General features: G+C 36.7%; 2 protein-coding genes across 2 annotated transcripts; both read left to right on the top strand.

The window, feature by feature from the left end:
- Window positions 1–209: 209 nt before the first annotated feature.
- On the top strand, window positions 210–3,853 carry LOC115438227 (nuclear factor 7, brain-like). The gene has a single exon (XM_030161671.1). The coding sequence runs from the start codon at window positions 404–406 to the stop codon at window positions 1,814–1,816; it is 1,413 nt and encodes a 470-aa protein (XP_030017531.1). The 5' UTR covers window positions 210–403; the 3' UTR covers window positions 1,817–3,853.
- Window positions 3,854–9,120: 5,267 nt separating this feature from the next.
- trmt10a (tRNA methyltransferase 10A) lies at window positions 9,121–13,562 on the top strand. Its single transcript, XM_030162911.1, has 7 exons — window positions 9,121–9,546; window positions 10,183–10,354; window positions 10,435–10,506; window positions 10,593–10,667; window positions 11,516–11,665; window positions 11,792–11,897; window positions 12,902–13,562. The coding sequence occupies exons 1-7, from the start codon at window positions 9,383–9,385 to the stop codon at window positions 13,087–13,089; spliced, it is 927 nt and encodes a 308-aa protein (XP_030018771.1). The 5' UTR covers window positions 9,121–9,382; the 3' UTR covers window positions 13,090–13,562.
- Window positions 13,563–14,183: the final 621 nt, after the last annotated feature.

The following is a 14,183-nucleotide window of genomic DNA, read 5'->3' on the forward strand; positions in this document are numbered from 1 at the left end:
AAATTATAAACATCAATATGAATTACTAAGTAATCTGTTCATGCTTTGCCTTCACATGTGATACTTACAGTAGCATCACTGTCATTTCAGCCATCAATGTGAAAATAAAATTAAAAGAATGCCGTGGGTGGCCTGGATGGACTCCACCCACAATCTGACAGGAATTAAGGAAATAGACACACGTCAAATGACAGACACAAGGAGGTAAACATATCCATTTCCCCGAAGGAGGACAGAAGAGGAGATTTGGACTATCTGAGCTGTGGATTTACTGAAATACTACGATCAAACCAGCACTGGCTTCACAAACCGAAGGATAACTTTATAAGAACTGTGAGTACAAGTGACAGTGAAAGCAACTTTCAGAAAGCTTTAGTTTATAGAACTGAATATTTGACGCAGAATGGCTACTCAGTCAGAAATGGCCTGTTCCTGTCCAATTTGTTCGGAGATCTTCAAAGATCCTGTGGTGTTGTCATGCAGCCACAGCTTCTGCAAGAACTGTTTGCGCAACTGGTGGGCAGAGCAACCACTTCATGTGTGTCCAGTTTGTAAAAGAAGATCTTCCAGAGACGATCCACCCTGTAACCTAGTGCTGAAGAATGTATGTGAAGCTTTAATACATGAGTTGACACTAAAGGACAAGCCTTCTGCACAGACTGAGACCCTCTGCAGTCAGCACTCGGAGAAACTGAGGCTCTTCTGTCTGGATCATCAGCAGCTGGTGTGTCTGGTTTGTCGAGATTCCAGAACACACAAAAAACACACATTCAAACCCATCGATGAAGCTGCACAGGATTACAAAGACTTTGTCAAGAAATCCCTCAAACCTTTACAGGAGGAACTGCAGCGCTTGAATCAAGTTAAAGTGGAATGGGATCAGACGGCTGAGTACATTTCTGTCCAGGCTCAAAACACAGAGAAGCAGATTAAGGAAGAGTTTTGGAAAATGAAGGAGTTTCTGCTGAAGGAAGAACAGGCCAGGATTTATGCCCTGAGGAATGAAGCACAACAGAAGAGCAGCATGATGCAGCAGAGGATTGAAGCTTTGAGTGTAGAAATGGTGGCTCTGTCAGACACAATCCAAGCCACAGAGAAGGAGCTGAGAAGTGAAGACGTCTTGTTCCTGCAGAACTACAAAGCTTCAGTCAGACGAGTCCAGGAGCTCCACCCCACTGTGGATCCAGAACTGCCCTCTGGAACTCTGATAGACGTGGCCAAACATGTGGGCAACCTGAGCTTCAACATCTGGAACAAGATGAAGCAGATCGTCTCCTACACGCCTGTGATTCTGGATCCAAACACTGCCTGTCCTGAACTTCTCCTGTCGGATGATCTGAGGAGCGTGAAATTTGAGAAACTGGACAATGAGACGGTGCTTCCCAAAAACCCAGAGAGGTTTCAAGGCTATTCTGCAGTGCTGGGATCTGAAGGGTTCACCTCAGGGACATACAGCTGGGAGGTTAAGATTGGGGGCAATCTGAACTGGTCAGTGGGAGTGATCGGAGAGTCTGCCCCAAGGAAGGGGGAGATTAGTCACGGATACTGGGAGATTTGGTTCAAGGATGGTGAATATAGAGCATACTCTCCACCATCTATTGACAGGGTTCTGTCTTTAAGCAAGCCTCTCCAGAGGATCAGGGTGCATCTGGACATGAACAGGAAAAAACTGTCATTCTCAGATCCAGACACTGACACACATATCTTCACTTTCACACATGCGTTCACTGAGAAGGTGTTTCCCTTGTTTAGCATGATACACCTAATGCAACTGAAAATATCCCCCATGAATATTACTGCACAGCTGGAGATGTAGAGGGTTATAAAGATGACATGAGGCAAACCTGTTTATATTTCTAACTGAACCTCACATCATACAAATAAAATACAATGAATATTAAATCATTCTAGCTCCAAATAAAGTAGACTTTACAAACAGCACTTTGCTGTTTAGTGCAACAGTTTATCAGTGCAATCAGTTTTCAGTGTCAAAATGTAAACATTATGAATATTATCTGTCACTCACTACTGACAATCTAAATAACCCTCAGAAATTTTGGAAAGTTATTAAATCACTTTCCGTAAGTAAAAGTGCTCAGACTCTCCCAACCTATGTTTTAAAGGACTCTGTTCCAGTTTATGACGGACAGGAGATTTTAAATTGTTTTAATAAGCATTTTATATCATCTGGCTCTTTGTTTGACTCGGTGGGAGCTGCTCCTGTGGAATCTTACACCCACTTCCCAGTATATACTGGTGAGCCTTTTAATTTCTTACCCTTTTCTACTCAGGAAGTTCTTAAAGCTCTTAAAGCATTGGACCCCAGAAAACCTTCTGGTCCTGACCAAATGGATCCTTATTTTTTAAAGTTGGCAGCAGACTTTATAGCGGAGCCTCTGACAATTCTTTTTAACCTTACAGTGGTAAAAAATGAAATTCCCTCTGTGTAGAAATCTGCATTTGTTCTTCCCTTATTGAAAGGGGGTGACCCGGCGGTTTTAACTAATTACAGACCGATATCGAATTTGTCGGTACTAGCCAAAATTCTTGAAGCTCTTGTGAATGAGCAGCTAAAGGAGTTTTTATATTCTAATGATATCTTATCAGAATATCAGTCAGGTTTCCGAAAAAAACACAGTACTGTCACTGCCGCAGTGAAAGTGACAAATGACATCAGAGTTGCGCTTGATAAGAAACAGCACTGTGCGTCACTTTTTATTGATTTGGCCAAAGCATTTGATACAGTTGACCACAATATTTTAAAACTTAAACTCTGTCAATCAGGACTCTCACAGGATGCAATTGGTTGGTTTTCAAACTACCTGAGTGACCGGACTCAGTGCATCAAATTTACTGGCCAGTGTTCTGACTTTGTTGCTGTTCACAAGGGGGTGCCACAGGGCTCTGTATTAGGTCCCCTCTTATTTATTATTTATATTAATGACCTGGGCATGCATACGCCAGGTGCTAATTTGCATTTTTATGCAGATGATACAATTATATACTGCTTTGGATCAACTCTTATCCAGGCGATTGAATCCCTGCAGAAAGCCTTTGTTGCTGTCCAGTATTCATTAATTCAACTGAAACTGGTCCTCAATGCAGACAAGACTAAACTTATGTTGTTTTCCAATTCAAGGACACCTCCGCAAACATTACCCTCAGTGACCACTCTGGAAGGAAATGTAATTGAGGTGGTCCACACATATAAATACCTGGGGGTTTTAATTGACAACTCCCTCACTTTCAAGCCACATGAGGAAAACCTTGTGGTGAAATTGAGGCTAAAGTTGGGATTTTATTTTCGTAACAAATTGTGTTTTTCTTTTAAAGTAAAAAAGCGTCTTGTTGCTGCAACTTTTTTTTTATCAGTATTGGATTATGGAGATGTTTTATACATGAATGCTTCTGCTCAGTGCCTACAAAAGGTTGACAGTGTCTACCATGCTTCCTCGAGGTTTATTACCAACTGTAAAGCATCGACTCACCACTGTGAGCTGTATTCACGGGTAGGATGGCCTTCTCTGAACACCAGAAGGACCAACCAGTGGTACTTGTTTATATACAAGGCCATACTTGGCCTCTTGCCTGGCTACATCTGTTCCTTAAATGATAAGAGAAATTCTGAAAATTATTCTCTTCGAACAAATGAGTGGATTCTGCTGTCTGTTCAATTTGCCCGTACAGAAATGGGTCAAAAAGCTTTTAGTTGTTCTGCACCTCATGTATGGAATCAGTTACAGAAAGACTGGAAACTAACTGAATTGATTTCTTTGAGCACTTTTAAGTCCAAACTGAGAGTTCTTGAGGCCAATTCCATATCTTGCACTTGCTTTTCTTAATCTGCCTGTACATGCAATTTTTATCATCTGTTTTTGTAGAGTGTGTGTGTATGTTGTATGTATTCTTGTAACTATGTGTTGCGTTGCTGCTGCCTATCTTGGCCAGGACACCCTTGTAAAAGAGGTTCTTAATCTCAATGGGACATTTCCTGGTTAAATAAAGGTTAAATAAAAAATTTAAAAAAAAAATGAACGAATGAATGAATGAATGAATTTATTTTTGGTTTTACATCAATCATTGCACTCAGTACATTTATCGTAATGAACATAAAAACCAAAAAAGGAATAGGCTAGAAGCAGAGGCTTATTTTTTTTTTTTTTTTTTACTTATGCTTTCACTTAATACACTGCTTACATCAACTTAAATGTGTACAGCATCGAGCATTCACACCATAAAAAAAAAAAAAAAAATCAACAACAACAACAAAAACAGATCTACCATCTCAATTCAATATTTCTGAATAATTTTAAGCTTAAGGCACTTTTTCTTTTCTTTTTTTTCTTTTAACTTTGCCAAAGGAGTGGATAACTTAAATGCATCATAAGGTCCATTCCATAATTCCACACCCACAATCCCAGTTCATCTAGACTTCACATTTGTCCTCACTTTAATCCACTCACAAATATGGAAATCTCTGACATTCTCTCTCTTAATTGCAAGAAACCACAACTGGTATTTGAGACAATACTATTTTTATCCCTCATCTTCCACATACCTATTTAGAAACAATTTTTTATACCTCTTTTTAAATATATTTATGTTTGTACTTTCCTTTATCTCCTGTTCTAGATTGTTCCACAAAGTCACACCACAGCTTGTTATGCACATACTTTTCATTTTTGTTCTTACTTTATATTTTTTTAAATTTAGATCTCCCCTTGGATTGTAGCCTCCTTCTCTTGCTGTGAACATTTCCCGGATATTTTTTGACAGTAGATTATTATCTGCGCTGTTTTAAATTTAACCAAATCCATGAATTTCGTTGTGTGATGTTATAAATAGTGGGTTTGTGTGTTCTCTGTATGCTGCTTTGTTTATTGTCCTTACTGCTCTTTTCTGTGGTGTGCATATGGGCTGTAGAGTGCTTTTATAGATGTTTCCTCAGAACTCCGCGCAATAGGACAGATATGGTAAAAAAAATAATGAAGAATATAGAATGTGAAATGATTTAGGATCCAGTATGTGACATATTTTACTCAGAATTGCAGTGCATTTTGCCAGCTTTGTTCTTACATGGCTTATATGAGGTTTCCAGCAGATTTTGTGGTCCAAGACTATACCAAGAAATTTTTTTTCATTTACTCTTTCTATTTGTGTATTATCAATTAATAGTTCTACATGGGATTCCGTTGTATGTCTTCCAAACAGCATCATTTTTGTTTTGCTCAGGTTTAAAAATAATTTATTTCTGTCAAACCACAGTTTTAGTTTATCTATTTCTGTTGTAATTGTCTTCAAAATCTGCTCTAAATTCTCCCCAGAACAAAAAATGTTTGTATCATCTGCAAACAAGACAAATTTGAGTAATGCTGATACCCTACATATATCGTTTATAGATAATATAAATAGTTTTGGACCTAGTACTGACCCCTGTGGTACTCCACATGTTATTTCCATGTATTCTGATTTATGTTCACCTATTTGTGCAAACTGTTGCCTGTTCCTTAAATAACTTTCCACCCAGCTCAACCCAACCCCCCTTATCCCATACTTTTCTAGTTTATTTAATAATGTGGTGTGATCAATGGTGTCGAAGACTTTTTTTTAGGTCCAAAAATACTCCTACTGCTATTTTTTACTATCTATACAATCTGTGATTTGTTCCATTAATTCTATTAATGCCAGAGATGTTGATCTGTCTGTTTTGAATCCATACTGACTTTCTGTAAGTAGATTGTGTTTTTCAATGAATTTATCCAGTCTGTCTGTAAATAGTTTTTGGAGAATTGTGGGAGTAAAGAAACAGGCCTATAGTTAGTGTAATGATGTCTATCCCCACTTTTAGACAGTGGTATTACTTTTTCTATTTTAATTTTATTCGGAAATGTACCTGACTGAAAAGACCAGTTGCAGATGTGGGTCAGTGGTTTTGCGATTTCTTCAATAACGTTCTTCACTGTTGCCATGTTGATATCGTTCCAGTCTGTAGAGGTTTTGTTTTTACAGTTTCTCACTATCTTTGTGATTTCTTTTCCATCAACTGCTCCTACAAAAATTGTGCTCGGGTTTCTATCCCCCAAATCTTCCACAACCTCCACATTCTATTGTCTCTGGTTCCTTTATTTTTGTTGCTAATTCTGGTCCCACATTTACGAAGAATCTGTTAAAACCATTCACCACCTTTTCTATATTATAAATGGTCTGGTCATTTTCACTCAAGTATTCTGGGTAATTTGTGTTTTTGGATTCTTTTTTCACAATGCCATTAAGAACATTCCATATACCTTTAATGTTATTTTTATTTTTTTCCAATAATTTATTATAATATTCTTTCTTACATATCTTCATAATGTTAGTTAATTTATTTTTATATGTTTTTTATACTTTTCCTCTGCCTCTGTGGTTCTGTGCTTTGCAAATTGTCTATATAATCTTTTTCTCTTGTTGCAGGCATTTTGTAGCCCCTTAGTGACCCACGGTCTATTTGTATGTTTATGTATATTCTTATATTGCTTTATAGGACAATTTTTATCATATAATAAGTTAAATATATGTAGAAATTCCTCATATTATAATGCTTTTTCTGTTTTGTTATGTTGCACTGCTAGATTCATCAAGGCACCATCTTATCTCCATGCTAATTTTAAAAATTTAAGTAGAATTTAAGAATCTTTTATTTGTTAATAGGGCTCATGTTATGGGTACTGCAGCGGCAGCACCATGCAAACAGATAAATTCTGGAAAAAAAAACAGGATAGTAAAGATGAGGCAGGGTAACAAAGAAAAGACAATCATTCAAAATTAAACAACATTTCAGGAAACAAATAATACTTTTGTGGTCGTCACATTCACACACGTAGATTTGCACATGCACCACACACTGAAATTGATCTTCTGCGTTTGACCCATCACTTGATCATGCATCACAATGATGTAATGATGCTTTATGGCAGGTTTTTATTTTGATGAGTTTTCAGCCGTAAACAGTTATCTTAAAGTGACTTCAGAAGGTGTTATGCCAGAAGTTATGTTTTTTTGTGAAAATTCAATAAAAGTGAAACTCTTTTGCAGATCTCTCGCTTTCATTTCTTATGTTGTCAGTTCATGTATGAAAGTATGAAAGTATGACCCACATGTACTGTAGCTAAAATGAAGCTTCAGCTGAGTTTTGTAAAACAAAATGGAGGCTTTCATTAATTTAATTGATTCAATATTTATTACACAACAACAATATTTACCTTTGTAGTTCATAGGTTATTCTTACTAGTAACATTTTAAAGCATTTCTCTTAAAAATGCACATTTAAGTATGTGTGTGATTATTTTATGTGAATGTTATGTCCTTTTCTGGCTAATGTTATAATTTCTTACATAAATGAAGTTCCGGAGTAATAAATGTAACTAATTTCTATGTATGCTCATACATTTTTATTTTGTCAGTCTTCTCTCTCTCTCTCTCTCTCTCTCTCTCTCTCTCTCTCTCTCTCTCTCTCTCTCTCTCTCTATATATATATATATATATATATATATATATATATATATACACACACACACACTCATGCTATGTTGCAGAAATAAGTACATTATCTTTAAATATATTTGCTTTAACCACATAAAAAAACACAATGTAATTCTCAAAATGAACTGTACTCCACTAAACTGAGATAGAAGCTACCAAACGCAGCAGGTAAGTTTTTCTTCGTAACACATTTCATTTTTTCATTTATACACAATATTTTCTTCCACAGTTAATTTTTCCCCTTTAGATTAATTTTTTCTGAGAGTCAAATAATAAAAATGCAACATTCATTTATGCATGTACAAGCTGGAATTAATATGGATTATTATTATCATTATTATTATTATTATTTTTTTTTTTTTTTATTTATTTATTTTTTTTATTAGTAGAAGTAGAAAAAGTAAGATAAAATTAGAAACACTATTAAGCCCCTCAGGGAAATTAACCTTTAGCTCAATAAACAATATAATGAAATAAGTAATTACCGGTAATTAATACATTTTTGGTGGTGAGTAAAGTAGTAGTAGTAGTAGTATTTTTTAGTTTGGATTCATCCCATTCATCACCATTGACAGCTTTAACACGTATGCATAGGAAGCCTGTCTTAGCCATGTTGATGCAGGAACATGTGCTACATAAGGAGTCGGTGTTAAGAGCTTTTCTGCTGGCACTGAGCCCACATTTATCTGGGTTAGGGGGGTATGGACGTGGATGGATGCAGGCTCATGTTGCAGAGCCCTGACTGTGCACACAGAGTCTGGCATCTGATCCATATGTCTGCAGTGCATTCCTGCACATCCACAGCCATAACACACATACCTCTTGTTTAACAGGTCACTTCATGTTGTAATAGTAATGTTTTATAAAGTACTTTCTGGTTTGTTCATATATCTGTACACTTAGGCTTGTAAATGCACATACCAGGGGCTGTGTTCTTGTATTGGTTCAATGTAGTGGGAAAATCTGCAGTCACAAGGTGGCACCATTATGCTTTGTAGAGCACAGTTGGATATCCTTTACACAGTCCTAGACATTGATTATTATGTGTGTTTGTGTGAGGGGGGGGGTTTAAAGAGCATTGTCATCTGTAGGTCTATTGCTTACCAGTCAGAGCAGAGCTGAAGCAAAATGTCCATGTGCAGACCACACTGTATTTTATTCACAAATAAAATTCTACACAGTATATATATATATATATATATATATATATATATATATATACTGTAGTAAGTAGTATGTCTATATAATGGATCATTGTAGAACATGAGTACTCATTTCTGTGTATACTGTGTTTGTGAACTAATGCTATGTAATGTGTGGGTGTAGCCATAATTTTTTAAAATATTTCTAATTTTATGAATGCTGGTACTTTACATCTTACCCAAGGACAACAATTGAAAAATAGCTTTTTTGCTAATACTGGCACATTAACAGAAATGTTCATTAATGTGTACTATCCCTGCTAAATAAACAAATAAATAAAAATAAATAAATACATTTTAACAATAAAATTTAATTACTATATAAATGTCGGCTTCATTTCTCACTTTTTCTGACACTATGTTTTGTCGTGCATAAATGACGTCATACACATGCGCCACAGAAAGAATATGCATGTGGGGCTAGCAGTGTTGATCAGTTTGCTTCGTTATTTAGTTCATTTTTATTGTTGTATCTGCATGTCGATGTTTAAATCTCTGAGAAGTGACTGTCCTTTAAGCCTTTCGTGAAATTATGAAGTAATGGACCTTGATTTTCAGTCAAATGTTGCTACTTAGTTCACTGCAAAGACTAGCTAAGCAGCTAACATTAACATTCACCTGACAGTAAGCAGCACACACTGGTCATTTCTTTTGCACCGATGGCTGAAGAGGGCACGAAGAGTGGGTCTGTGTGTCCGCAGGAGAGTGAAAATGTGGAGACTGTGAACGGAAATGAAGAAGCAGCAGACGAAACTCTGTCTAAAAGGCAAAGGAAGAAGCTTCTGAAGCAGCAGAAATGGGAGGAGGAGAGGGAGCTGCGAAAGTAAGTATTAATTCTGGAGTCTGATCCAGTCATTAAATAAAGTACATTTGTGTGACACCTCGTCATTTAGAGCTTATATGGCAGGCAGTTTTATTATTTATGACCTGGAATACAGTTTAAGAGAAAGCAGAGAAGGATTTGGAAATCATAATGACAAAAAATAGTCCTGTTCCACAGATTATAAAACGCTCTGTCATTTAATTTCACACCACAGTGTTATGTCCAGATAATGACATGTCTACATAAGGGTTAAATATAATGTCCACTGAGATAGTGATGTTCTTTTGGTTACAAGGAAAGGAATCATTGCTCATACTGCAGTAAAACACATCTAAGACTCCTTTAGGTGCATGAAATGAAAACCTGAGGTGGAAAATGGGATTCAGAGAGGTAGTTTTTACTCTTTAGACACTGTTGTAATCTTTATCTTTTAACATTTCCTGAATAATAAGGTATAATTGGATGCTTCAATGTGTTTAGGTTTTATGCAAATGCATTACTGTCTCCTGAGTCCTGACAGTTTATAAGGCTTTCCACAACGAATTGCGATTTATGCATTATGACACTAGAGAATACATCTTTTCCACATGTATGAGTGCTGGCTTATTGTTTTGTGACTGGTGCTTTCTTTTGCAGGCAGAGACGAAAAGAGAGGAAGCAGCAGCGTCGTATGCAGAGGCAGAATCACCAGGAGGAGGAGGAGGGAGGTGATGTTCAGAGTGCAAAGAAACGTCCACGCAGAGAGGTGACACCCAGCTCTCTGAGGCTGGTGGTGGACTGCAGCTTTGATGATCTCATGCTCATTAAGGTAAACTAGACGCTGATGCAACCAACACGCCGCTCTTACTACTGAGGAAAAATGCTCTTCATATTATTTTGTCTCTTTAGGATGTTAGGAAGCTTCACAAACAGATCCAGCGGTGCTATGCTGAGAATAGACGAGCCTTACATCCAGTGCAGGTTAGTGGACGTGACTAAAACATGAAACCCATAAGAAACAAATTTGTCTCCTGTGTGACCTCTGCTTCCTGCTCTCTGTTCCCCAGTTTATATTATCAAGTTTGGGTGGACAATTGAAACAAAGCATGGATGAAAAGGATAAAGGATGGGTGAATTGGAAGGTAAGTTACACAACGTACCCTTTGTACATGCTTAAGACTAGCTGAAACATCTTTATAGAACAGGACACAAAGTACTAAAAGACTGTCCACACCAACTGGAATAGGCAGATATCCATCTTCTACTGTGAGCCATCCCTCTGCATAACACATTTAACATCTGAGGTTGACATTTAGTTTAGATCAGTGTTTTTAAACCTTGGGGTCGGGATCCCACGTGGGGTTGCCTGGAATTCAAATGGGTCGCCTGAAATTTCTACTAATTGATAAAAAAATTAAGAAAAACTCACTAATAAAAACTATATGGTGAGTTGACAGAGACAATCACAATCCATAAAAGACATGACAACCTCTGAAGCTGAAACTGAAGCACTGTGGTACTGTTTATCTTTCAAATGTTCATTGTGGTCAGTTTCAGATGCTGTAGCTCTTTCATAATTCATAGTTTGAGTTCTTGTTTGTTCAGTATTAATTGTCAGCCTTGTAAATCCAAGCTGGACTGACTGTACATATCCTGACCAAGCAAAATAAAATTCTCACATTGTGCAGTAATCTACACCTGACTTTCCTGCCTCCGTCCATAATAATATACATTATATAGACTAAATGTCATCTAAAATTAATGTTTATGTGCAACACATGCAAACTGTTACATGATCAAAAACCAATTAATCTGAGCAAAAAAAATGTCTCAGTTCTGGGGTCACCAGAAATTTGTGACGTTAAAATGGGGTCACGAGCCAATAAAGGTTGGGAACCACTGGTTTAGATAATTTCTGTCTTGTTAACTAAGTCTTTACAATTGAAATACACTACAATTTATAATGTGTATTTGTTTCATTTTTGTGCAGGATATAACCATCAAAACAGAGCACTACAGTGAAGTTGTGGCCAAAGAAGAGCTGGTGTACCTGACATCAGACTCTCCAAACGTTCTGTCAGAGCTGGACCAAAGCAAGGCCTACGTTATAGGAGGTCTGGTAGACCACAACCACCATAAGGTCTGACTGCATTTTTAGTTCCTGTTTTGACATATAAAGATGAATAAATGACAGAGAAGTGGCATAAACAGTGCTTTTGTGATAGTTCTGATTTGAGTCTGTGTTCTGTCTGGATTTGGTTTGCAGGGCATCACCTTTGAAAGAGCGAAGGAGCTGGGAATCGATCACGCCCAACTACCTCTAAGTAGTTTCGTCAAGATGAACAGTCGGAAAGTCCTTGCTGTCAACCATGGTAAGAACCTGTTTTAGACGAAAAAGCTTCTTTACTACTGATCAGTTTCAGTTATAATCCAGTTTTGTGGGTTTTGCAGTTCGGTTCATGACTACTAATGGGTCAGGTCAAGCAGTGACATTGTTGCATGTTTTGTGTTCAATGGCAGGGCTCCTGCGGGGTCTTAAAAAGTATTAAAAGTCTTGAATTTACAAATTTGCATTTCATGCCTTAAAAAGTCTTTAAAAGGTATTAGTTTGATATGGTAGGGCTTAAGTTATGTTGCCATAAACTTGTTCGCTGTGTTGTGTTTAAATGCTAAAAGATCCATATAGAACATTTGACCACAACTGTACATTATTACATAACACTGAGTCACTGTTTTCAGTTATGTACAAATTAAATGTTTCTTTGTGAGTTGGTCTTCTTGGCTTGTTGTATTTCTGTCAAATTGCCAACAAAAATACACATTAACAACAAAAAAGCCATTAAATGAACAATACAACCTTAAATAAAACTACAAGAATGGTATAGTAAGAGTAGAATAGACATAAAGATATATTACACAGTTACTGAACAGGCCGCAATGATTCAGTTGGTAAAATCTCCAATTATTATTACCTCCAACAAGGAACGGCAGAGGTTATGTTTTCATCGGGGTTTGTCAGTTTGTTAGCAAAATAACTCAGAAAAGTTATGGAAGGATTTTGATGAAATTTTCAGGAAATTTTGATCCTGGCACACGGAACAAATGATTTAATTTTGGTGGTGATCGGGGTGGGGGCTGATCTACCTTGGCGGAGGTCTGTGCTCTCAGAGTGCTTTTCTAGTTATTGTTATTTTTTGTCTTTAATTTAGAGCGCTTATTCCAAAAATGAATTAAAATTTTGAAGTGAGATATGTACCACCATTAAAACACATAGTTATAAAATAATCAGAATGTTCAGTTTATTTGTCCCATTGGCCCTTACTCTGTTCTCCTGCTTTAGTTTGTCTTTAATATCGAGCTCTCTTCAATCCGGCAGTGTTTGAGATCATCCTGGCGTATCTGGAGAAGGGCAGCTGGCAGGAGGCTTTCTTCACCGTTCTGCCGCAGAGGAAAGGAGCCGTGGCAGTCGATCAGGACGAAACAAACACTCAGGATAAAGAAGAAGATGATTCAGACTCTGACTCTGATGCAGACACACAAGACCAAACGGAGAAGAAAGCCTAAAACTTAGGTTATCAGGACAGCTGATACTTTGGAAATGAAGAGGATGAGATTTACTGATGCTGAAACAGTTTCTATTCACAAACCATCTGTTTTTGTTCAGAAACCTCTCTTTTATTTTTATAATGTATTTATTTTAAGTTTTATGTTGTAGGTGGTTGCTTAGTTGAACAGATACAAAAAGATGAATTACGTTTAGATATAAGGATGCAACTGTTGATATTATGTTTAAGAATGCCTTTTTAATTTTGGTTTTGAAATGAAAGATAAACGTCAGACACATGAAAAAAAGATTTACTATTTGAGTCATGTTAAAGATGCCATAATTACTGCCAAGATATTTTTAGGGTTGTATTTTCAAAGTAGAAATATTTAGGAAGTTTCTTCATCAGTTTGCACTTATTTTATAGGAACATGGCAAAATATAGTTTCACCCAAATAAAAATGAAAAAAAACAAACAAACTTTTATACTTTTTGAGCATAGTATGTCTATTGTTTACAGTAAAAGGAACAAAATGATTGTATACTATTGTAGAACATCACTTGAAGCATCACATAAGGTGTTATAGTGCATTATCAATGTATTGCAGTCATACATTTTTGTATCTGGATGATGCTTCTTTAACTGAAGAAATGGTTGTATTAGTAGTTGTGAAATTAGCCCTGACTTTGCTGGGAACCACCTTTTTTACATGGCATTTTAACCCTTTCATACATACTGATCACTACAGTGGACAGTTATTCTACAGCTGTTCTCTTGTATATTCATGGGGTTTGTTGTTTTAGTTCCATATCAGCCGACACAGTGGACGCTTGTGCACCATCCCATAATACACTGACATTCTTTTTTTTTTTAATTTTATTTTATCAGGGAGGTCATACATAGTCCAGCATTTTACAAGATCTCTGTGATACACACTAGAAAAACAAAACAAAACACAAGACATGTTTCAACAGCGATGATCTTCCAACCCCTGCTCTCCCTTACGTTTTCCACCATATTTTAAACAGGTTAATATACTACTCAACAGTTGAACAATGGCTGTCATTTCCACTCATCCATCCTTAAAGATCCACACACAATACAATCCACATG

This window comes from Sphaeramia orbicularis, chromosome 18 (assembly GCF_902148855.1).
Source record: "Sphaeramia orbicularis chromosome 18, fSphaOr1.1, whole genome shotgun sequence".
Lineage (NCBI taxonomy): Eukaryota > Metazoa > Chordata > Actinopteri > Kurtiformes > Apogonidae > Sphaeramia > Sphaeramia orbicularis.

What these genes read in the sequence shown, in the direction of transcription:
- LOC115438227 (XM_030161671.1), top strand. Translation starts at nt 404, where the DNA reads ATGGCTACTCAGTCAGAAATGGCCTGTTCCTGTCCAATTTGTTCGGAG.
- trmt10a (XM_030162911.1), top strand. Translation starts at nt 9,383, where the DNA reads ATGGCTGAAGAGGGCACGAAGAGTGGGTCTGTGTGTCCGCAGGAGAGT. An exon ending in GAGCCTTACATCCAGTGCAG is followed by an intron (nt 10,507 to 10,592) that starts GTTAGTGGACGT and finishes TCTGTTCCCCAG; the next exon opens with TTTATATTATCAAGTTTGGG. An exon ending in AGTCCTTGCTGTCAACCATG is followed by an intron (nt 11,898 to 12,901) that starts GTAAGAACCTGT and finishes TCAATCCGGCAG; the next exon opens with TGTTTGAGATCATCCTGGCG.